Genomic DNA, 26232 nt, shown 5'->3' on the forward strand with positions numbered 1-26232 from the left:
TCTAAGTGCTTTACTAGATGAACTCATTTGACCCTCAAAATGACCCCACGAATTGGGTATTGTTATTATTTCCATAATAGAGATTTGAAAACTGGGGCACATGGAGAAGTTGAGTGTCTTGCCTAAAGTCACACAGCTAGGATTTAAACTGAGGCAGTTAGTCTATAGATTCTGGAACCTAAGCTTTGTAGTATTTCTACAGGTGCAGCCATACAAATATAAATCTTCAAAAAAAGATCAGAAAGATACACACTAAATGGAAAATCATAGTTGTCTTTGGAGAGGAACCAACAATGGGAGGTGGGGCAGGGTCATTCTAAACATTCTCTTAGCTGAAATGTTTGAAGGTACCCCCCACCCCCCCGCAAAAAAGAGAATGATTTCATGTTACTTCTGTTAAATTTATTTCTAAGTAATTGTTTAAATATTTTTAAAAAATCATTCTTGGGGTCAATGTAAGTGATTCTGACTAAAATTACTAGATTAAACTCTTTTCCTAAATTTCATATTGATTTTGGTATTGTTGAGAGCAGAAGAATTAATTGGGTTCATCTTTCCTCTTGGTCTGTCTTATGACTTCTTTTTTTTTTTTAAGATTTTATTTATTTGAGAGAGAGAGAGAGAGAGAGAGAGAGAGAGCATAGGCAGGGGGAGTTTCAGGCAGAGGGGGAGGGAGAAGCAGACTCCCCGCTGAGCAGGGAGCCTGATGCAGGACCCGATCCCAGGACCTGAGATCATGAACTGAGCTGAAGGCAGATGCTTAACCGACTGAGCCACCCAGGCGCCTGTCTCATGACTTCTGCTGAAATCTTATTTCAGAGACGAAAAATTATTTCAGACTTTATTTGGAACAATTGGAGGCATATTGGTAATTTCATGACTAGAATGTTTTTCAAGTTCAGAAACTGAAGCACAGGTGACCATCTCAGACCAAGTATTAGGTATTGAACCGAGTTAAGAAGGGATTTGTCATTTAATTACAAAAATGAAAAAGTTTCAATTTTCATGTGTATTAATAATTAGGAAATGGTAGTATATTAGTTAGGTTTCTCTAGAGAAACAGACCAATAGGAGACAGAGATAGAGATATATCTAAATTTTTGAACATATAGATATAAATATAGATATATCTAAATCTCTGGATATGTAGAAATTAAATATCTATATGGAGAGAGATTTCTCTCTCTATAGTAGATAGGTAGACAATGAGAGAATAATTTATCTTAAGGAATTGCCTCAAATAATTGTTGGGGTTGGCAAGTCTGAAATCCATAGGGCTGGGGAGCTGGAAATTCAGGTAAAAGTTGATTTGCAGTCTTGAGTCCATTATCTACAGGGCAGGTAAACATGCCGAAAACTCTGGAAGGGTGTCTCTGTTGCAGTCTGGAGGCAGAATTTCTTCTTTTTTTTGAAATCTCAGTCTTTGCTGTTAAGGATTTCAACTGATTGGATGAGAGCCACCCACATTATGAGGGTAATCTGTTTTTACTTAAAGTCAACTGATTGTAAAGATTTTATTTATTTATTTGACAGAGAGAGAGCGCACAAGCAAGCAGAGCGGCAGGCAAAGGGAGAGGGAGAAGAACGCTCCCCACTGAGCAGAGAGCCCAATGTGGGGCTTGATCCCAGGACTCTGGGATCATGACCTGAGCCAAAGGCAGTTGCTTAACCAACTGAGCCACCCGGGGCACTCCCGACCCCATTTTTTTTTTTAAGATTTTATTTATTTATTGATAGTCAACCAATTGTAGATGTTATTCTCATAAACACCTTCACAGCAACATCTAGACTAGTGTTTGACCAGACAACCAGGCACCATAGACCAGCCAAGTTGACATATAGTTAACCATTATGAGTAAATTCCAATTTGAACTGAATTCTGACTGCTCAAGAATATCTATGTTAGAGATAATGTGAGCCTAGTGATTTTTTTCATTTAGGATGACTGAAGTTTGAATTTACTTTAAGAGACTCAGTCATTTGAGGAAAATCGCTGAACAGTACATTTGCAATATATTAAAGCCATTCTAATCACTAGTTTTGCTTAACACAAGTTGAGTCGTGAAATGATTCTGAATTATTTCGTGGCAGTTGAGATAAGGTTAACTAAAAAATGCACACAAATCTGTGAAGCTAAACAGCAAATACACTGGTAACCTCATTGTAATCTAGCATTTGTAATTTTGCTCCCAAAGAAAGTTAACTTATGGATGATGTGCTTACTGTTCTTCAGTGAAGGTGGTCAGTAATGAAGTGTTTTCAATTTAATATAATCACAGTTCTTTTTTTCTTTTTAAAATATTTTATTTATTTGACAGAGAGATAGTGAGAGCAGGAACACAAGCAGGGGGAGTGGGTGAGGGAGAGGCAGGCTTCCCACTGAGCAGGAAGCCCGATGCAGGGCCCCATCCCAGGACCCTGGGATCAGGATCTGAGCCAAAGGCAGACACTTAACGACTGAGCCATTCAGGCGCCCCTAATCACTTAGTTCTGTCTCTGACACCTCATCTACAGGTTGATAAAGTTAAACAAATGATTTCAGGATAAACTCCACCCTACAAGTTTAAATTCTAAATATATAAATTATGAATTGGGCATGTGAGAATATTAATAAAGGTGGATCTATGCCTCCTGGCATTATTGTTGAACTTTAATATTTCACTGATGCTCTGTTGCTGAATGTAATACTTTGTTACTGATAGCTAAATTGTGGGAAGGCTAGTAAACATTTTTCAGATTTAGAACTATAGATTTAATTAACAAAAGGTTATTCAGATTTTCACTTTAAAGAGAAAGAAAATTATATACCACCTAAAAAGATACTTCAAATGTCTTTCTACCACTGCAAAGCCGAGGAAGAAGGGATAATGTGTAGTCCATGTCATGGGGTCGGTGGTGTCCTTTATCTTATTTCTTACCTTTGAGGCAGGTATTATTGGTTCCTTTCACAAACAAGGAAAATTGGGGGCTCAGACAAGTTCAGAAACTTACTCAAGTTCACCAGAAGGCAGCAGACCTCCTTCGAGGCCTAAACTCATTCCACTAGACACGGCTGAAACGCAGAAGGAATGAAAATGCTTGCTCCTGCGTTTCTTACATAAGAAAGGTGATTTATTCCTATCTTATCTTGCTTTTGTCTCCTTTTTCAGTGTTAGCACAGGTTTTAAGGGCAAAGGTCTTGCTCTACAAATAAGGCATTTCTTCCTAGGCAAGTGCAGCAGGTTGGACTGTTCTCATTATATTTTTATTACATCGCAGTTTATTTTGGGCAAGATCAATTCAACTTGTCTCTTCCTAAATTACCCCTGGAACAGACTAGCAACTGCGATGAGCAGCTCTGTAATGGGAGTAGTGGGGATAGAGGGGGAGCGGGTGGTGAGGTCCATAGTGGAGGGGGCAAAGGACTCCCTGGGTGGGATTTCAAAGGCACTGATGAATGTTTTTAGCCATAAGGGGAAGAAAGAAATGGAAGTCCTCTCCCTTTCTCCATTTTTTCCCCCTTTGGTGCAGCCCATGCCCTGTAGCTGCTGCAAAACAATTCTTATTAGACAGGCAGGTGGGTCAGGGTTGCATTGTGGTGCTCAGGCCGTTGTGAAGATCTATCTGTATTTTGCAGTCGTAGAGTAAGTATTGCTAGGTATTTCTGACTGCAGAGTTCTGCCCTTGAATTGTATTCATAAACAGAAAGGGTACTAGAGATCATCTCGTCCACTGGTTTCCCCACATTTTTTTCTGCAGCACAGACTTCAAAGTCCTACTTGCAAGCCCAGGAAGCAAAGCCAAGCAGAGGCGCTGCTCTCATGCAGCCCTAGGCTCTCTTCCGAGTCTTTAAAAGGTTTCCTTGGAGACCCCGTTTTAGAACTATTGGAATGTCTACCCTCTGACTTTATAAATTTAACAAAAAACATTTTGAACAAATACTATGTGTCCAGCACTATACCAAGTTTGGGAAAACTGGGGCCTAAAATAGGAGGACGTTCTGGTCCCTGGCTCATCAGGGGAGACAGATGATTACAACACATGAATAAATCACTGATACAAATGCACCTGGGATATTATGGAGGCATGGAATGGGGGCTCCCTAATTCATTCTGGGGGCACTAAGTTGAGTCTGAGCCTGAGTCTCTAAGACTGAACAAATGATCTGGGAAGGCAGTTAATTTGGGAAGGTGTGGAGGACAGTATAATTCAGACTGAAGAATGGAGTGGGTAAGTTGCTAGCGGCATATTCTGGAAGATACAAGTTGTTTTATGTAACAGATAGTGCTGTGGGAATTGATGAAGAGGGCATTAGCCTTGTCTTGATTCTTTAGGAAATAGGGAGCCACTGAAGGCCTTAAGGAAATGAGGTCAAACTTACATTTTAGATTGCCAACAGGGACTACGAATCTGATGAGAACAAGGGAGGTCGGAAGGTAAGTCAGGAGACTATAGCAGTGGGTCTCTGACAGAGAACATAAGAGTAGGAGCAAATTTAAGGGGAAAATGATGCATTCGTTTTGCGGTTCCAGGTAGAGATGTCCAGCATGACTGGGTGGATACCTCTTGTCTGAAGCCTTGAAGAACACACTGTGATCCTGTACATAGAAAGGGACTGGAGAGATGTAGGAAAAGGTTAAGTTTGCTTAACTGTTGGTTATTTTCTTAATCCTTTTCTATACGCTGAGCATATATTACTTTTAAAATCAGGGAAAAGCATCGTTTAGTTTTTAAATTGTTGATCTGGCTTCCAAACTTTGCTATTTTCTTTAACCAGGTTGGCACCACACCATATATGGAATATCCTGCATTTTCACTGAAAATTCTGTTTGGAAATGATACTATGTAGTCATTAAAATCATGCTTTTAAAATAAATATACAAATATTTACCAGTCTTCTTACACCAAACTTTATCATTTGGTTTATTTAGTTGGGTCCTATGCAGATACAGTGATAGAAAAATCTCGAGAACAAACTGGAGTGTTTACAGCATGTCAAGTGCTCTCTTGAATGGAGTAATCACAGGCAAATGTTCTCTCAGTCACTAGTGATGGTATAATAAATGTGAAGCTGAATCTAGCTCCGGTCACCTCAAAGTCTTGACTTACAGAAGTGTGGTAAGGAGATACAGCCTTTTCTGACAGTGCCCGGGAATGATGATTCTTGCCTAAAAACATTAAGTTGGGGGGTCTTTATTTGAACTTTCTTGCCACAACAAATAGATCATAATGTTATTAGAATCTACCAAACTGAGAGCTGCTTAGTGGGACACATACTCAAAAGCTATCTTTGAGCATTTGGTACTTAAAAAAAAGATGTATTTATTTATTTGAGAGGGCACACACCGGCATGCGTGAGGCGGGGAGGGGGGGGGGCGCTGGAGGGAGAGAGAGAAGCAGATGACCCGCTAAGTGTGGAGCCCAACAGAGGTCTCGATCCCATAACCCTAAGATCATGACCTGAGCCGAAATCGAGTTGGACACTTAACCGACTGAGCCATCTAGGTGCCCCAAGCATTTGTTTTTAACTCATTAGAGGAAAAGAACCATCACTATAATATTTGATGACTCAGTTCCATTATGCTCAAAGCAACTTGTAAACTTTATATATTTATTACCAGCTTATTCTGATCCATAAAAACTCTGTAAGGTTATACACTGTGTTAACATGCCAATGGCATACATTTCTGGCAACTTGCTGCACTTCTCAGTTACTAATAGAAGTAAATGGAATAATCAGATAAGGAGTCTGATTCATCAAGTTTTCTGGAGACAATTTTCTTCAGTCCTAGCTTTCCCGATTATAGGTAGAGGTAGGTATAGTGTTGGATTCTACAGATTTCAAAAAAAGGCAGGTAGAATTACTGTCAGGAGAATATATATATATATTTTTAAAGATTTTATTTACTCGACAGACACAGCTAGAGACGGAACACAAGCAGGGGGAGTGGGAGAGGGAGAAGCAGGCTCCTGGCTGAGCAGGTAGCCCGATGTGGGGCTCAATCCCAGGACCCTGGGATCACGACCCGAGCCGAAGGCAGACGCCCAACGACTGAGCCACCCAGGCGCCCCTGTCAGGAGAATATTAAGAAGCCTTCACATCATGGTCAAGGTTTTAAAAACTTGATGTGTATCTGAATGGGTCCATTTCCTAATGGAGAGAAACTGACTAGTACACACAGTATAGATTTGAAAAACATGCCAACTTTGAGATGTTATCAAAAGATAAAAATCTGAATATAAAATTCTTTAAAAAAATCACATTAGATTTTTTATGTGGAATCTCCTGATACTTTAACTCTGAGGAAGTTTGGGGGATGATATGAAACCAAATATAGGAAATTAGACCAAAATTATCCAAGAGTAAGTTCCATTTCAAGTGGATGACAAAGATGGACAACATACTTGAAAAGATTACGGTGGTTTCTCAAATGTGCCTGACCACAAGAATTACCATGGCACTTCTTACAAATAAAGAGTCTGAAAACCATTCTCTTTCAGTTCTGGCTCAGTGTGTGGTAGGTTTGGACTGGGGACCAAGGATTTATATTTAAAGCACTTCCAGTGGTTCTAATCATCAGGAAAGTTAGGGAAATTGAGGCTAAGGGGAAATCAGCAGCAAAAATACCACCATAGCTCCCATCTCCTTACTCCAATACTACCCAGCAAACTACCTGAGAATGAGAAACATTCAACTAAAATTGAGGAATTGTCTGTAGAACACGGTTTATTTCAAGTCCAAAACACAAAATTACTCAATTTTCTTAACAGACTGCATAATTTTTACTGCATGGATATTTAGGGTTTCTCTATTCACAGGTGTAGATTTATTTCTGAACTTTAGGCTCAAATGATTCATATATATATATTTATATGCTTACTACAGAGGACATGTACTTTAACAAATTTGTTTAAAAAATATTTTACATAAAAACACACAAAGCATTTACCAATACTCCTCAGTTTTTACAACCAGTCTTCAGCAAAGATTTGGCTGATGTTCATCATTTTCTACAAAACATTCCAAGACTGAATATAATAGAATGTAGTATTTTACATACTTTAGCTTATTATTGCAGTTTACATTTCCCCTTTCTTTGATGGCTTCTGCATATATTATACTCATAAAGCAGAATAAATCTTTTCTTTAACTGGTGACTTGTTTAATAAAATTATCTTTTTTGGTGTAACTTGTATCCAACCAAGAACCTAAGTAGTCGTGATGAAATCAAGTAACCGACATATAGGGCTTTTACAAATGAACAATAGAAGGATTCAGTACCTATCAGTAGAATATCCTTTATTATTTTGTGTTCAGTAACTACCATCTGGTGCTATTACTTCTAGTATAATCAGTTGGCATCAAAATATAAAGTAAAAATATGTACATTTTTATATATCAATTCTTACCTGAATAATCTCAGATCTCTTGAGAATGTTCCACAAAGTGGAATTTCTTCCTAAAGTTACAGTGAATGTGGTACAATGTGTACAACTTGTTTAACCAGTGCCTGCTTTTCATTTCCAAGATTTTTCCTTATCTTGAATCAAATGCACAATCCTGACTACCATATCATAATGCACTGGCTTACAGTTTGTATATAAAGTCCAACTCAAGCTTATTTTGGTTTATTGTACATGCTTTATTAAAACGGTACTGGTATTTACAGTATCTGCAGAGTCCCTTCCAAGGCGCTCTCACACACATTCAGACACACCCATACAACATCCATACTACGGCCCCATGCACCCACACCAATGAGATGTGAGGGTCAGACTCCTAAAATTAGGCAGCTGTTGGGGGACAGAGTTGATTTGTTTTTCAATTTTTTTTAAAAGAGAAAAAGCATGAGGGAATGCATTTGGCCATTACAATGCTAATTAAGATTGTGTATATTAACATATGTGGCAGTAACACTGAATATTCCTTTTACATTCTATATACACAGAATGACTTCAAGGTTTTGCGGTCAAGAGAATATCCCAACTTCAGTCTCAATGCTGCTTGTAGTGACTTCTGAATTCACATAGGGGCTTTCCCTAAAATAATTCAAGTCTATATAAGTGAAATAAGGCACAATTAATATTGATTTGATCAATAGGGGAAGGGAAGGGATAAAAACTAGTTTCAAATGATCTTACTATTGGGGAATTAGCTTTGACTTAGATCCACTTGAAATCCCTTCTCTTAATTTCTTAGAAATAAAGGTATTTTTCTTTTCCCTGACAAAACCCAAAAAGAAAAGTTTGGGAATTCACATTTTAATGTTTCAGTAACCTAAACTACCCAAATTGATGTGCACCCCCAACTTCTCCTGCCCAAGTCTCTTCCCTCAAAGCTAAAACAAGAACACAGCACATGAATCCCTTGCTGTTTTTGAGATTTGTACACTTATGTAGCAAATACATATCTGGTTGTCTTTGATTTAAAAAAAAAAAAAGAGGAAGGAAGGGAGGGAAGGAGGGTAGGAGGGAGGGAGGAAGCAAGGAAGGAAAAAGTAACCTTGTGACTTTCTTGCTCTTTAAAAAAGTCCCTGTTTCCTCCTTTTCAGGATGATGAAGCCCCACCAGACATTACAAACAACTGCAATAAATGAGTTTGGCAGCATAAATAATGTCTAGTATTCAAATCTTCGTAGTGAGACTCATTTAGCTTGTATACAATCTGTTGAATGTTTTTTGCAGCAGGTGAACCAAACCCAAAGATGCTGGACATTCTGTGAAAGGGAGTAATAAGAATTGCAGTTCTGAAGGCCCCTGACTTTGGTTGTTTACAAAGTTCAATCCTGTTTATTGTGATCCTTGGTATCTTCTTCATCTGTATATTCTGATGGTTCTTCCCCTGGTTTTAGGAGTCTGCCTACATAATCATATTTTTCTGAAAAATACATCAAAAGAAAATCAGTAGTGATCAAATTCGTTTCGCTATTCCATTATACAGTGAGGAAGGTGTTTGCCTCTTTTAAAATTATATAGAATAGGCTAAGTTGTTCCTATTGTTCACTGTGGCTGGTCTTTGTACTCATGTAAGGCTTGAACAAAAGAAAATGGGATTAAGGAATTTACAAAGCTTGGGGACTGTCTTTGCAGGAGAGTGTTCCATATATACCAGCTCTTAACCAAGGACATTTCATCAGAATCACTTAGAGCTCATGATAAGGAGATCCAACCAGAAAATATTCTTGGGAAGAAAATGTGACATAGGGTACTACTCTCCAGGAAAATAAACCAAATGAAAAGCAAAGTCATTTGTTACTTATTATCCTGTGTTCTTTGAGATCTCAGTGTGTGGCTCCAGTCATACCATTATTCTTTCTCCTATCAAACTCTCTTCTTACATCTCTGTTAATATTGTTTGTTTCATGTTACCAGGTATTAATTTAGAACATTGTGGTGTCCAAGGTGATCCATATTTAGTTATTTCTTGGTCAGGAATCTGAACCTAGGTTAAGTGAATTAACTGACAAACCAGGAGGATAAGATAGGAGGACTGCTTCCTACAGTAGAACCGGTTCAAGTGCCAAGAAGCCAGAAGAACCAGAAGTGTTGCCAAGGGATGCAGAGGTCACATAAATAGCTATCTGGATTGTCACATAGGAGGTAATAACGGATGCCACGAGGGTATAATAAAGGGGAAAGATATTTTTTCTTTATGGTTTGAGAGTAAGATCAATAAAATCATTTTGGAATAAATTATAGTATCAATATCAAAATAAATTCAGTTTTAAATAGAAGCCTATATTTAAAAATACTCTATCTTAATTAAAAAGCCTTATAAGACTAAAGGTGCCACAGTTTTTGTTAGACTTATAGGTTGTAACAAGTCAAATTTTAAATATGAATTTTTAAATAATAATAATATGCAATCATTTTCATACTTAGCTTTTTTATCATCAAATAATGATGGTGATGAAAAGAGATATCCTCAGGCTCTTAAGGAATGTGACATAGTATACACTTTCTTTGGCCATAAATTTAATATTTCCGAAGAACCCGACAAAATGAAGGTACCTTTAAACTGCATTTCCCATTCTCGAACACTCTCCATTTGTACAGCATTCAAGTCTGAGAGATCATCATATTCATCTTTAAGTGCATCTTTATCTAGGCAAAATGTCGCCAGTCCTCTGGAGGCATCCCTACCAGCAAATATTCCATATGGACCAGCTGGGGGGGAAAAGAAGAAATTATTGACATTACCTTAACATTATTTTAGAATGCCTCAAAGGAAAAAGTGAAATAAAAGAAACCTCATAATGACTCATATTTGGTACACAGCCTTAATTTTTAAAACATGACAGATACTAAATGGGAAAATGAGAAGAAACTTCTTGGAAATCTGCCTGTAGAACAAAATAAAGTTTTTCTCTGAAATTTAAATACCTCAAAACTTGTATTCAAAGTTGAAGACTATAACATATTAGGGAGAAGAGGAAACTTAAGCAGTTAGTTAGGTTTGGAAGCTGGTTTGTTTGAGGGGAGATAATGCTTCACTGATTACTGTTAATTAATTGTGGCATCTAAAAATAATCAACAGAACATCCACTAGATAAGCATTTGTTAAAGACTCAAGTCAACTGTGGATCTAAAATATTTTTCTTTCTCTTTTTCAAAGTAGGTCGTATGAAAGCAGAGACTGTATCATCTTTGTACCCCCAGTGACTAGTTCAACGCACAGCACATGCACATCCTCAACAGGTCTTTGCTGAATGATTGGTTTTATCAGAAATATGACCCATTTTCAAAATAAGTATCACCTGACTACCAGAATATACTCACAATTACCTATATAAACTATGAAAAGTCATTAAAAAATGGTTTTCATTTGTCACAGCTCTTGCGAAACAGGAGATGTGGCTACAAGGAACAGTTTTTATTTTTTAAGTTTTTATTATTTTTATTTTTGGGGAGAGTAGAGTGTGAGGAGTGGTGGGGGAGGGGGCAGGGAATCCTAAGCAGGTTCTAAACTCAGTGCTGAGCCCGATGCAGGGCTTGATCTCACGACCCTGAGATCACGACCTGAGCCGAAATCAAGAGTTGGACGCTTAGCCAACTGAGCCACCCAGGCGCCCCAACCGTTCTGAGTGACACAAAATGATTAGCTTTTTGTCCAAGGAATTAGGAACCACCCTCCCTAGGGAGGAATGGCATGATTTTTATGCTGACAGAAATGAGCCATTCCCAAAGTCTGTGCTTGAGAGCAGCAGTTGTCATGCTCAGGTCAGTACTCAATGCCTAGCACGGGCCTGGCATAAAGCAGAAACATAGGAAACTTCTTCCAAAATATTAGCTGCAATTTCAAATAAGGAGTAACTCTCGATTTTGATCCTTTAAACAGATTCACGATGGTGAGCAAAATCTCCACCCAAATACATGATAAAAAAGACACTTCAGTTCTTTAAAACATATAATAAACAAAACTGAAACAACCTAATTTTCCCTATCAAGAAACTGGTTAAATTACAGTACATTAATTTAATGTAATAATAGTACATAACTATCAACAAGAATGAAGTATCTCCATATGTATACACAGACAGAAGTTCATAATAGAGTAACTGAAAAGAGCAATTCAGAAGAGTATGTATATATAGCGTATGATTTGCTTTGAATTAAGAAAATACACATACATGTGTTTGTGTATCTGTGAAAAACACCAGAAAGAATACAGACCACACACTGAACAGTGGCAATCTTTTCTGGGGAATGGAAGAAAAAATTTTACCTCATATAACTGGTAAAGTCTGGCTATTTAGAAAATTATTATTGTTATTACTACTACTACTTTCCTTTATTATTATTAATTGAAGTAGAGTTGACACATAATGTTATATATTAGTTTCAGGTGTACAACATAGTGATTTGACAACTCTATACATTATGCTATGCTCACCGCCAAGTGTAGCTACCATATGTTACCATACAGCACTGTTACAATACCACTGACTATATTCCCTATGCTGTACCTTTCACCCCTACGATTAATTCATTCCATGACTGGAAGCCTGTATCTCCCACTGCCCTTCACAGATTTTGGCAATCCCCTCAACCGTCTCCCCTCTGGCAACCATCAGTTTGTTCTCTGTATTTATGGGTCTGTTTCTGATTTTGGTTGTATATTTGTTAAAAAATTATTTTTATAATAAAAATCTTTTGAGAGTTACTTCTGTCTTCACGTTAGGCCGCAGAGATCATAAAGTTTTTCTGTTTAAAATGTTGGTTTAAAAATTAAGTGGTGTCTGGCTGGCTCAGTCAGAAGAGCATGCGACTCTTGATCTCAGGGTCATGAGTTCGAGCCCCACATTGGGTGTAGAGATTACTTAAAAAAAGATTGCCAAAATACCTAATTTTACAAAATAAAAACATTTTTTTCCTGAGGCTACAGTTTTCTGTATATGACCAAGGTAATTTAGAGAAAATAATTTTAAAACCAGAATTACTATTATGAGCAACGGAGTGGTAAGAGAGCTTATTGTCCAGTTAACAAAATAAAATACTTTCTAAGGAGAAGTAAACAAGAAAAAAACCTAGAAATTTGTTAATTTTTAAATGAGTAATGATTATACCCATATTCATATTTGAAAACATTTAGGAAACTTCAAAATCTACTTAAATGGGCAATAATCTAAACATTTATGAACATTAATTTGAGTTACAGAAAGCAGTGCACCATAAAGTTCATCAGGTCTAAGAAAGCCATTGTCTGCAAAGTTTAAGGCATGGAACCAGAAGCGGCATTTGCGATAAATTTAAAAAGTAGCATTACTAGGTATTACTAGGTACAACTTACATTAACATGAAAATAAAGGTAATTCTTCCCAGTAAAGTACTTTTTTATCCCAAGTATTTTCCATATTGCTCCTTAATATTAGGTGACATTCACAATTACCATTTAATGGTTATATATTTTCTTACTGAATGAATATACCTAAAATTTAATCATTTTCCTATTAGTATACACTTAGGCTACCATTTTAAACTTTTAAATTTGTCTTCTATAGGGGCGCCTGGGTGGCTCAGTCGTTAAGCGTCTGCCTTCGGCTCAGGTCATGATCCCAGGGTCCTGGGATCGAGCCCCACATCGGGCTCCCTGCTCCGCGGGAAGCCTGTTTCTCCCTCTCCCTCTCCCCCTGCTTGTGATCCTGCTCTCACTGTGTCTCTCTCTGTCAAATAAATAAATAAAATCTTCAAAAAAATAAAAAATAAATAAATTTGTCTTCTATATAAGAAACTGGGACACTATTTACAATTGGCCAACATTTATAACCTTCAAACTATTGCCCATTATATCAATTCACCTTGCAAAGGGTATTAAGCATTTAAGAAAAAAATTCAATATTGTTCCTTAAATTGGAATTATTTTAGAGAAATATTAACTTTGAAAATTAAGCAAGAACAGTCTCTAGGGAAGAGAAAAGTAGTTGTGTTTTTTTTTTTCTTTTGCATAACTCCACATGCTTTGCGCCAATAGCTGTTTTTCCCCAGATGGAGGCCATAAATAGATAGATAAACAGATAGATAAATTAGATAAACAGAACTACTATGACTTTTTTTTTCCCTCAAAACAAAGCAATGCTGACAAACTTAAAACAGCGATGAGTCATACACACAAAAGAAAAAATAAAATTGATCAGGGCTATAAAAACCTACCAGTGTAAAACGATAGTTTTCAACCTTTTAAAGAACTTTCTAGCATGTGACTTTCCTTTCTCACAGTCTTGCAAAGGGGAAGGAACAATTTTTGTCCACCGGGCAGGTGAAAAGGAGCAGAGACATTCAGTAACTTGCCTAAAATGACCACCAGACTTGGGAAGTACTATCTCTACTTTTCTACCCCAAACACAATACACTTGAGAAAACAGACGATCCGATCCACAAACCCAAAGATGGAATGACAACCCTGAAAATTGGAGCATTTCATTAATTACAAAATTTCAGGGGAATAGACACTTTGGAATACCTGGTTAAATCAAAATGAAGGAGAATTAACAAAAAAGCTGTATACACCGACAGCTTTTCTTATCATTTTGTTATAGTATTTACCTCCCTGGCCTGCAAAAGTCAATCTACTTCAGTGTACTTCAGAGTGTAAATCATTAAACACATCTCAATGGTAAAAAGGAGAGAAGAAAAGATGATCATTATAAAAAACAGCAACCAGAAAATCCTCCATCTTTGAGTATATTAATTATGTACCAATGCATTCTCTAATAAAATTCTCTGCCAATTTCTCTAAGGAGACCTCAACACTGAATAAATGTAAAAACGAAACTTCATAGAACACGTTCTTTTTTTGGTTTTAGATGGCCGATTTACTCAGAGTGAACTAGAGTCAACAACCATCCCCATTCTAGGCAAAATGATGTTTTATTAACTCTTGAATAGAAAATAATGATTCAGTGATTAATGTACTGCCCCACCCTCTAAACTATATTAAGCTGTCTTCTCCACATTTTAGGATTTCCCTCAGGAAGCATTTAACTTCTGAAAAGGTCTTTTTGGAACAGTTTTCTTTACTTTTTCCCGTAAGACCATAAAGAACATTAACAACTAGAATTGGAACTGGACAGATGTGCTCAGAGAAAGGAGGATCTGAGGTCTACATAAAGTACATATTTCTGCATTCATAATTCAACCAGAAGCGTTATCTGAGAAGCCAGTAATACCTCCCCATTCTACTACCCCCTTATACAACAAACATAAATGTTACGGATTCCAGTATTTTGATAACCGTACTTGCCTATCCATAATACTAAAATAACAGAACTACCCAAGGAAAGCAAATTTTAAATGGTACTAAGTCTTTTGGTAAGGCCAGCTTATATAAACTGTTATTTTGACTATTAAGGCTCATTTAGACATTAACATTTCAGTAATAGCTAAGGGAATTATATTCTGTTGCTTTATCAAAGACTATAATATAATGCTGATATAAAAGTGGATTTACAACTTCAATAAAATTCTTGCTACAAAAATGAACAGCAATTATTCAACCAAAGCAGTTTCTCTTAAATATACTTATATAACAAATGTTCTAAGACATCATTTTAACAAATCTTTTTTTAAAAGATTTTATTTATTTATTTGAGGGAGCGCATGAGTGGGGGTGGTGGGAAGGAGGGCAGAGGGACAAGGAGAGGCAGACTCCCTGCTGAGCAGAGAGCCCAATGCAGGCTTAATCCCAGGTCCCTGGGATCATGACCTAGGCGGAAGGCAGATGCTTAACCGACTGAGCCACCAAGGCACCCCAAAGTAAATCTTTCAAAAATATTAAATATATCAAAATGACATTATACTAGAATTCAGATTTCATTAATACTCTGAGAGTTAAACACAACCTGTGGCACAGATTTTTAAAATTCAAAATTCAATAAATCTACTAGTTAGTGTATCCTGAAACTGCTTACTTTAATAAAATCAGGTAGAATGGGGTAACATTTTTTTTTTTAAGATTTTATTTATTTATTTGACAGAGAGAGATAGCGAGAGAGGGAACACAAGCAAGGAGAGTGGGAGAGGGAGAGGCAGGCCTCGCACAGAGCAGGGAGCCCGATGCGGGGCTCCATCCCAGGACCCTGGGATCATGACCTGAGCTGAAGACACTTAACGACTGAGCCACTCAGGCGCTCCTGGGGTAACATATTTTTGAAAAGGCAAAAACATATGGTCACTGTAAGAAAATGTTTTAAAGAGTAATTTAATGAACAGAAAATTCCAGGAGGAAATAAAATATCTAAAATATGTTCACAGATAATTCTGTGATTATTAGGATGACTGTGTAGCTACATTAGTATTTATGAAGAGGAGAAAATTCCAGAATGAATAGTTCAGTTATTTCCATGGTATAAAAACCATAGTTCTCAGGGACAAACTATAATCCATTAAAGTTCATAAACAGCCTAGTTTTCTGGCCTGTTTTGATAATAGTCTTTTGTGATTATTAAAACAACTTAAAAAAAACCTAATTATACTTGGTATTTGAGTAATTTATTCCAAATAAGATCACAATGGGCCTTGGAATAAATGAAGCAATAATGTAAAAGTGATTAAAAGAAATCCAAGTAATAAATATTATTTTTTTTATATTTAGATTTAGGAAGTCCCAAGACTTTTAGAGAGAAGGTAGTGTGGTCAAAATGAAAGAATACTCCTCAAGAAGCCAAGATACCTGGGTTCTAGAGGCTTCAACCAACATTTAACAATGGGCAAATCTTAGAGGCATTGGTATAAAATGGGTCAAGTATCTATCTAGTTTGGCCCTAACTTTAGGCAGGTAAAATACTTTTCCCAGCTCAATCTTGTTTCTGAAATTCAAACTAGAAAGCTGTCAGCAATACTGTGGGTTCAGCTCAGTGGCCTTGGCCCCAAGGCTTATGGCTAGAGTGGGGACCAGGAAGACTGAAAAATTAAAATCCCAGGCCTGTGCCAGATGTGGGAGTGGGGACTGAGTTTACACAGCCACCAGAGAATGAGAATTCTAAGGTGAAGAAATAGCATGGACTTGCTCTTTTCCTCCCCAGCTGCTTGAAGCTTGGCCACCATCATGAACAACACAGTAACTATCTAGACCAGGAAGTTCATGACCAACCGACTACTTCGGTGGAAACAGATGGTCATTGATGTCCTTCACCCCAGAAAGGCAACAGTATTTGGGAAAAAATAGCCAAAATGTACAAGACCACATCAGAGGTCATATTTGTATTTGGGTTCGGAACCCATCTTGGTGGTGGCAAGACAACTGACTTTGGCATGATTTATGATTCCTTGGATTATGCAACAACAACAAAAAAATGAACCCAAACACAGACTGGCAAGACATGGCTGATATGAGAAGAAAAAGAAAACAGCGAAAGGAAGGCAAGAACAGAATGAAGTCAGGGGGACTGCAAAAGCCAATGTTGGTGCTGGCAAAATGTGAGCTGGAGATTGGACAAGAGAAGGAGTAAAGATGCAGCAGTGGCTTTATCTGTGGTGGTTGTGCAGATTTTACATGAGAGGATTAATAAACCATGAATGTTAATGTGATAAAAAAAAAAGAAATAGCACGGACTTAAATATCTATTGGAATTTAGAGAACAATAAAAGTAATACTGCAAGTGTTGGGGGAAAAATTATTCTATAAATAGTTGGGAACTTAATTTAATTAAATTAAATAATTTTCTGTAAAAATCCTTATTTCACATCTTAAAATAAATTCCAAATGGAACTAAAAAACCCAAACCATAAAAGTATTTAAAAAAAACTACATATTTTTTTAAAAGATTTTATTTATTTATTTGACAGAGAGAGACACAGCGAGAGAGGGAACACAAGCAGGGGGAGCGGGAGAGAGAGAAGCAGGCTTCCTGTGGAGCAGGGAGCCTGATGTGGGGCTCGATCCCAGGACCCTGGGATCATGACCTGAGCTGAAGGCAGACGCTTAATGACTGAGCCACCCAGGTGCTCCAAAAACTATGTATTTAAAAAAAATAATCTTTTTAGTGCAAAAAACCTTTAAGTAACTTATGATAGAAAACTCAGCAGCCATAAAAAGAAGATAAATTTGAATACATAAAACCAAAAATTTCTGTGTGGTTTACAAAAACACCATAAATAAAGTAAAAAGACAAACTAGGAAAAATGTTTGAAGCTAAGGTTGATTCACTTTTTGAAGAACACCTAAAATCTCTAAGACCAATACCATGATTGAAAAACTGTGGCAATGAATGTATGAACAGGGGCGCCTGGGTGGCTCAATCGTTAAGTGTCTGCCTTCAGCTCAGGTCATGATCCTGGGGTCCTGGGATGGAGCCCCGCATCGGGCTCCCTGCTTGGCAGGAAGCCTGCTTCTCCCTCCCCCATCCTCCCTGCTTCTGTTCCTGTTCTCACTATCTTTCTGTCAAATAAATAAATAAAATCTTAAAAAAAAAAATATATATATATATATATATATATATGAACAGATAATTTGTAGGAAAGGAAACATAAATGGCTCAAAATTCAGAAGGTGTCCAACCTCACTAAAAAAGAGAAATATTGTTAAATTAAAACAATACTGAGATACCATTTTAAATTCTCAGACTGACAAAGACCAAGAAGTTTAATATCACATTTTTGGCAAAGGGGTGAGAAATAGGCATTTTCATGAAGTGTAAATTGCTCCAATTTCTCTGGAGGGCAATTCAAAAATAAGTACCCAAATTAAAAAATGTCCCATACCCTAAGAATCCGTGATTTTACTTCTGGGAATTTATAAGTTTACTCACATGTGTAAAAGGACATGTACATGAATATTTACAGCAGCACTAAGTATTAATAAGAGATTGGAAACAAATGTTTCTTAATAGTGGACTGTTAAATTATGATACATTCATGTAACAGAATATACATATATTCAAAAGAAAAAGATGACTCTTTTTATGCTGAGATGAAAGGCTCTCCAGATAGTAAAGGCTGTATAATATGCAACAATATATGTGTGTGTGTGTGTGTATGTGTGTGTCTGTGGAGGGAGTACACAGGGAGTACATATCCACATGGTCATACTTACAGATAATAGCTCTGGAACAATACTCAGATTGGTTCCTCACTTCTAGGAAGGGGAACATCGTCACTGGGTTACTTTTCACAATATATGCTTTAAAATATTCTATTCTGAATATGTATTATCTAATAAAAATATAGTTTTTTTAAAAAAACTTCCATGAGGCCCTATTTAGAAATAAATCTAAGCTACTCTACAGGAAGACTTCTAAAACCCAGGGCTTAAGGAACAGCATAGAAAAAAAATCCCCCAGAAACAAAAAGACTGTAATTGCTGAAGATGTGTTTTTGTAGTAAAAATTATAAACTACATGAAGAAACAAACCACCATGAAGTGAGCATATATAACAGATGAGAACTGGCATCCCCAGAATAATACAAGCAGATTAAAGAACTATAGTATGTTTGCTTAAAATTTTTAAGTAATTAAGAGATGGAACATTAAGGAAAGATTAAGAGACATGAAGGATAGAATGAAAAGCTAATGTGTATCTATTAGAAGACAATGGGGGAGGCAATAATTGAAGAGGTAATGGGTTCAAATTTTCTAAAATAAATGGATGACACACATCCTCAAATTTTAGTAGAGTCTGGCACATGTTAAAAAAAATCAAATCCCCACCTCGGCAAATCCTAGTAAAAGAGCAAAACTCTAGACAAAAGGAAAAACAGATTAATCAAAGGAATGAAAATAAACCAAAAGCAGACTTGAAGAGAAGTGGAAGACAGTGGCATACTACTACTGAAGATCTAAAGGTAAAACAATCAGCCTACAATTTTATATCCAAAACCTATACTATTATTCCTGCATAAGGGCATATACAGAATTTTTTTTGTGTCAGTGAAAAAACTACAGGACATACCTTACTAAAATAAGAGCTGAACCCTGAGCAAAGGAATGAGATGCAAGAAATGACAGTGAATAAAGACAATGGTAACTATGTTGGTAAATTTAAATGAGGGTGACAATAAAAAAAGGTAATACTTTAATCAATTTGGGGGAGGAATTTGAAAAAATACAGTAGATCTACAAGTCTAATAGTAATACCATAGAAAATAAGGGTGGAGGAAGGATTAAAGGTTTCCTAAAGCAGGGCCACAACCTATGGCTGTATACTACACAACCCAAGGGACACCATCCACATTTGTGTACATGGTAGTTTTGTATATTTATTAAGAAATATTCTCTCAAATGACAGTAAAGTGTCTTAAAGAGAGTTTTTCTAATTCACACAGATAGGGTGGCTAACATTCCTATATTCTTCAGAAGAATAGTGTCTTCTATAGCAAAAACTTTAAGGATATCACTAAAAGAATGTTAATAGAATATATCCAAATAAGTAGGGAGAAAAAGTGGAAGAATTAAAAAAAAAATTAATCTGAGAAGGAAAAAAGGTAGAAAAAAGAAGCAAAGTATGACAAAGATAAATTACTAAATAAGAAGGTAGAAATATATCTAAATATATTAGTAACGTGAAAACATATAAACTGATTAAGCTGTTAAAAGACAGTGTTGAGGGGCACCTGGGTGGCTCAGTCAGTTAAGCACCTGCCTTTGCCTTCCGTTTGGGTCATGATCCCAGGGCCCTGGGATGGAGCCCCGAGTCCGAGTCCAGCTCCCTGCTCAGCGGGGAGTCTGCTTCTCCCTCTCTGCCCCATCACCCCTCCCCTTCATTCTCTCTCTCAAATAAATAAATAAAATCTTAAAAAAAAAAAAGTATTGATACTAGATTCAATTAAAAAAAATCTAGCTATATTATAAAAGGATAATAAAACATACCACAGATCAGTGGAAAAAGAATCACTGAGGTAATACTAACCAAACAAAGGCTGAAGTCAAATCTCAAAATCAGTAAAGGTTAAGGATGTTTCTTTCTCTGATGATTAACACAATATGATCAGTTCTAGATCTAGTGCTAGATGGCATCAGAACATTCTCACACCCAATCTTTGTAAGGCTGACTCCTTTAGGTTTTTGCTTAAATATCAACCCCCTTTTCCTGATAAACTAATATAAATAAAGCACCTTTCTTAACCATCTATTCTAAAGTCCTTTGTTACCCTCTATTACATATCCTATTTCTTTCATTGAATATTTAATTACAAATTATAATTATATGCTGAATGCTTATTTATTGTCTGTTTTCCCAAATATACTATAAACTCTACACAGGTAGGAACCTATCTGTTTTGAAAACTCAGTTAACTCATTTTTCACAGCATCTTATTTAAGCAACAGTGTAATGAAATCCAGAGAACTCCTTCTCAGTATTTAAAATGGAGATGAAGTCCTATATTAGTGATCTTGAGACAGGATGCAGGTTCTAAGGGCACAGCAGTTATTTAGTCACGTCTAACATGGGTACAGAGGGGAGGAGAGATCTTGGTCATATATTATTGAAAGAATTATTATTATTATTATTATTTTTTAAGATTTTATTTATTTATTTGAGAGAGAGAATGAAAGAGAGAGAGCACAAGAGGGGGGAGGGTCAGAGGGAGAAGCAGACTCCCTGCTGAGCAGGGAGCCTGATGCGGGACTTGATCCTGGGACTCCAGGATCATGACCTGAGCCGAAGGCAGTCGCTTAACCAAATGAGCCACCCAGGCACCCCTTATTGAAAGAATTATTAAAAGAATTTGAATAGCTAACTCCAGATGTTACTAAATCTATTTTCTTCCAGCATGAATAACATAGTCTGGTTTCATATATGCTTTCAGCTATTCTTTAATAATTAGCATTAGCATTTAACACAAATACAATTCCCTCAAAGATTAAAAACAATGGAATGATGCTGAATTCAGAGTAGGTATTATAGAAATAACTAGTATAAATTTGAGCAGAGTATCAAAACTCATCAGAAAACTCAGCTGATCCTTTTATTTTACTGAAAGGTAATGGGTGTGTATGGCCATTAGCCCAAACAGACCCAGTTGGCCTTGAAGCAAGTAGCTGGGATGTGAGCTGAGTAGTGTCAATAGGATATCCATGAAGGAAGAGGTCAGGTTGGGCCTAGTCTATATGTTGCAACTCTTGCTTCAACTGTAATTTTGCAAACTATAAATAAAAGTTAACATCGCGAAGATAAAGTTATAAAAAGGAGGAAAAACACTTGAAAGCTACATGTGCTCCTTTCCCCATTCTCCTAGATATTAGGCATCTCATGGGGTACCTCTTTTATATATGACTTTTTCTTTTCCAGTAGAATTCAAAAGGTAAGTTGGAGAAAATACTGCTTCGGTCTGTGTCAAAGAATATGCTACATGGAATAAGGGGGAAGCAACAGATTTAAATTTCAGAAATGCAGGATAAACTATTAGAAAGGTCAACTGTATAATTTCTTGCCATTCTAAAGAATAAAAACACTATTTTGGTAGAATTTCATTGTAGTAATATTAAATCAAGTTACTTAAAATTATACTATCTGTTCCAGTCTTCCTACTCTGTTATGACGCTAGAAACATATGAAAGTATATTTTGTAGTGCTACAATGGGAAGGGATGGCCTGTAAAGCCAGTTAGACTGTGTTTGATTTCTAGTTTTGCCACTGAGTATGTGATTTTGAGCAAAACCTCCCTGAGTTCAGTTTCCACATTTGTAAAATGGGAACATTACTTACCTCCTAGGGCTGTTTGAAAATGAAATGAGATAATAAGCTCAATAAACGGAGTTTCCTCCTCCTCCTCCCTTGACCTATAGAATCAACGCTGTTGAACAGAACTCTTTGGGAAGATGGAACTACTCTATAAAGTGCACTAACATGGTAGCCATGTAGCTACTGAGTAGTGGAAATGTGGCTAGTGTGATGGAGGGACTCAATTTTAACTATATTTAATTTTAATTAACTTAAAATTAAAAAGCCCCATACGGTTTATGGCTACCATACTGGACAGCACAACATACGGCCATGAAAGCGTATCTGAGGCTTTAAATCCTTATGGGAACCAGAAGAGGATATAAAAACAACAGTAAGATTCTCCAGAAGTTTATCCCAGAACGCAGTTTACCTGAAGTACAGATAGGCTTTGTGGTTAAATATATCTGGATTTGAACGCCATGTCTGTATGACCCAAGCCAATTTACCCCAAATACCTACACCTCAGACTTCCCATCGGAGGACAGAAATACTTACTAACCTCACTGAGGCATTGTGGAGATGACAAATTAATGGATCTGATGTAGTAGGTGCTTAACAAATCTTATTCCCTTTCTCCTCCCATATTCATTGTTTCTTATATGACCACTTTCCTCACATGCTGGCCAAGTGCCTGAAGTGTTACTAAATTTAATGATGGCAAATGTAGTTAATGCCAACTGTTTGCCAACATGTGTTTACTCCACTAAATTGTCAATATTTAATTTTTTAAGAACTTGAACTTTAAAAATGACTAAGAAAACAGCATCTTCGACATAGGAAAAAAACCTCACAAAAAAACTTTTAACTCCAAGACCAATACTGTGAAATGGGAGTAGATATTGGCTAGGCATAGAAACGAGGTTTTCTGGCTTCTTACCTCATTCTTTCAAGCTACTAAGATTGTCAGGCTAAAATCATTGCTTCTGAATTATTCTGTTACAAAGTGCTCAACTGACTTGAGGATGAAAATAAAAATTCAAACCCAAACTGAACTTATATCTGTTTCATAGTCAGAAATTTGGCTTTTAAGACTTTTGGAAAAAGTGTTACATCTCCTATTAATGTGAAATATCAACATATTCCAAGCCCATAGATGATCTGGCTACTTTCAAGTTCCTTTCCATAATATAACATTCCAAACGTCTGTACTAGGTTGATCAATAAATACTTAGAAAATAACTAATTACCCCTAGGCTGTTCATCAGGACCTGGGAATTGGTGGAAGCCAACCTAAAACTGACTTCTCCCCCCAAAAAGAAAAATAAATAAAACTGACTTCTCCCTTGTTATCTGAGGAGCCCCCTCAATGCCCAAGCCACATGAAGGCTATCTACATCACATCTATGACTCTCATCTTAATTTTTAATTTCTGTTGCAGAACATTTGCCACTGGAGGCTGCTAAACTGTGTCTAAAACAGCCTTTCCTAGCTATTCCCAGATAGTGGCAAAGCATAATGTGTGAGGACTAATATGCTTCTTTGCACTAATACTTTTGTTTGTTTCATCATCAGTTTAGATAGGGGCTACAAAAGCAGATCTTTTAGTTGGGTAAGTGCTATATTAAAAATCTAAGCCTGTACACAATTTTTAATTCCTGCACATACATTTTAATATCAATGAGGAAAAAACTTCAGGTACAAAATACTGTGTAAATCCTTGATTTAAAAATAATTAACTATTTAATTTGGTCTGTCCATTTAATTACTGTACTTTGGCCCTATTCCCTATTCTCTTGTCCCATATACTTTAAACAAAAAAAAGTATTAACCGTTTCAGTAGAGTTAAGTAGGTAGACATCTGCTTTTCATATTTATACAACCAGAAGCACTATCTCAGACTTGCTTAAACTGAATATAGTTCTACACACAAAAATACAAGCAACTAAGAAATAGTTCAACACATAAAATCTCCAATTACTTATCTCTATTCCACTTAACAGCAAACCAAAGCACTTCTAAAATATATTCCAACCACCAAGCACTGAAATCAGAGGTACATATTTGCAAGTGCCAATAAATCTCATGTACCAACAGATTAAATCAAGAAGAAAACCAATTTTTCTAGACTTGCCAACCCCCTTGACTTTAAGGCTTGGATGTACTCTTTCGAACACCAGGTCACTCTAGGTCCCTAATTTTATTATTTTTTATTGTAGTCACTTTTTTAAAGCTTAGAATTAATTACTACATAATCAAGATGTACAACGTTACTCAATTTTACTGTATACCAGCAGGTTCCATGAGTTTGGACTGAAGTTTATTGGCATAATCTGGAATGTATGCTATAACTACATTGTAAAGGAAGGGTTTCTAACCCAACTACCCTACACACACGGTTCTCTGAAAGCAAAGTTCTAAAAATCTTCAACTTGCAGAAGTGGTGCACTGGGGTGTGGATTTATAGCTCTTCTAAGTTTTTTCTGCTCAGTGAAAACACAGTAAGTCATTATCGACGTGTATTTGAATACTTGCCTTCCTACTATCAAAAAAAAGGAAAAGAAAGAAACCAGACAGGCCCGCCTGCTGGGTAGTTGAGCTCCACCCCCAAAACTCAGGGAGACTATCCTTGCCAGTCTTTATTAAGATCTACATTCTGGTCTGTCCTCATCCTACATACATTGTTAATCTTAGAAAGCATCTCCATCCTAAAACTGGTTTAAAAAAAGAGTCTGAGGTGTTGCTTATATGCCCAGACTTCACAAGCTAAACGCTGGGGACTTGGAACGACGTGTACCTAAACGTGGCCTTATGGGGAATAGTAGAGAAAAGGGAGATCAGTGGCAAAATAGAGTAAAGAAGGGAAAGCTGCGAATTACCTGGCCCACAACTTTGGGTCCCTACTTTAGATAATCTCCCGTCCCTCCTGCCCCCACCCATCCCAGGAATCAGAAAGCTCAGGGAAGGTTGGTTGTGGGCCAGCACGGGCGACAACTGAAAGGATTTTGAAAAATTCTGCACAAGAAAAAGCTTCGTGGAGGAACGGGATGGTAGACAGATGAAAGCTGAGAGCTGGTTCCTGGGGCGACACTGAAACCCGGACTTCGGGGGGGGAAAGCTGGAGGTGCCCGCGGCTGGGGGTGTGTGTGGGGCGGGCCGTCCCAGGTGCAGCAGCCAAGGCGCAGGGGTCCAGACGTCGAGAAGGCTCGGAAACTAACCCAGTGCCCAGGGGCCTCCCCATCAGAAGGGGGTCGCACCTGAGCTGCAGGAGGTCCTCCCCCTCCCGTTCCAACTCCTCCTCACCCGGGCCGTAGAACTTGCTGCCTTTGGTCACGTCGAAGACTTTCCCATTGACCGCGAGCAGGATGCGCGGGGTGCGGGACCCGTCGTACTGGCGCAGCTGCTCCAAGCTGAAGTCCCGCTTCTTCATGCGAGGCAGAGAGGCAGCGGGACTCTCCTCGCCCGCTCCGGCCCCGGCGCCCAGACCCCGCCGCCCCCAGCGCACCCACAGCCGGTAGGCCCCCAGCAGCACCAGCGCCACCAGCGCCACGTTCAGCAGCATTTCCCCGCCCCCCGTCAGAAGCGCCAACACTGCTGCCGCCCAGCCGCCCCCTTCTGTTGCCGCTCCCGCGCCGCTGGGGCTCTCGCTGCTGCCGTCGCTGCTGCTTTCACTGCCACTCCCCAGGGTGCCTAGCTTCACGTCCCCATCACCCGCCGCCATCACTGCCCGCCAGCGCCTTCCTCCTCCTCTCCGCCCCCTGCCCTCCCCAACCCCACGGCCAGCCCCGCCCATCTGGGGGCCTCCCAGCCAATAACATGAGGCGAGGGGGCGGGGTCAAGCCTGCTCTCCATTGGGTGTTGACGGGGTAACGATGTCTTGGATCTCTCCCTCCTCCTCCCTTCTTTAGCAGGCCGCGCTCGCGTGCGACGCCCCGCCCACCTCGCCCCACACTTCCCTGCTTTCGCTCCTCGCCTCCGCTTGCTGAAGTAGAAGAGGGGGGCGGGCCTGAAGGAAAGATGCAGCGCCGGCCGCGCGCGCGCAAAGGCCGGGTGAGACTACAGCGCGTGCGCGGGTTCCGGAGCGCCACGCGCTCTCCTTTCCTTTGCACCCCTTCTGGGAGGCTGGCTCCGCCCCGTCCCTCGCTATGCGCGTGCG

The 26232-nt window shown here is 38.1% G+C and overlaps 1 protein-coding gene across 1 annotated transcript; it reads right to left on the minus strand.

Moving 5' to 3' along the window:
- Positions 1-6680: 6680 nt before the first annotated feature.
- On the minus strand, positions 6681-25814 carry PGRMC2 (progesterone receptor membrane component 2). Its single transcript, XM_045880465.3, has 3 exons — positions 25380-25814; positions 9991-10146; positions 6681-8857 (listed from the first exon to the last, which is right to left on the minus strand). Exons 1-3 carry the CDS (start codon positions 25795-25797, stop codon positions 8760-8762), a joined length of 672 nt encoding a protein of 223 aa, XP_045736421.1. The 5' UTR covers positions 25798-25814; the 3' UTR covers positions 6681-8759.
- Between the last annotated feature and the right edge of the window lie 418 nt (positions 25815-26232).

The sequence above is a fragment of the Mirounga angustirostris genome, unplaced genomic scaffold (assembly GCF_029215605.1).
Source record: "Mirounga angustirostris isolate CCGP_5_RB_7025 unplaced genomic scaffold, mMirAng1.0.hap1 SCAF_2, whole genome shotgun sequence".
NCBI classification, from domain to species: Eukaryota; Metazoa; Chordata; class Mammalia; order Carnivora; family Phocidae; genus Mirounga; species Mirounga angustirostris.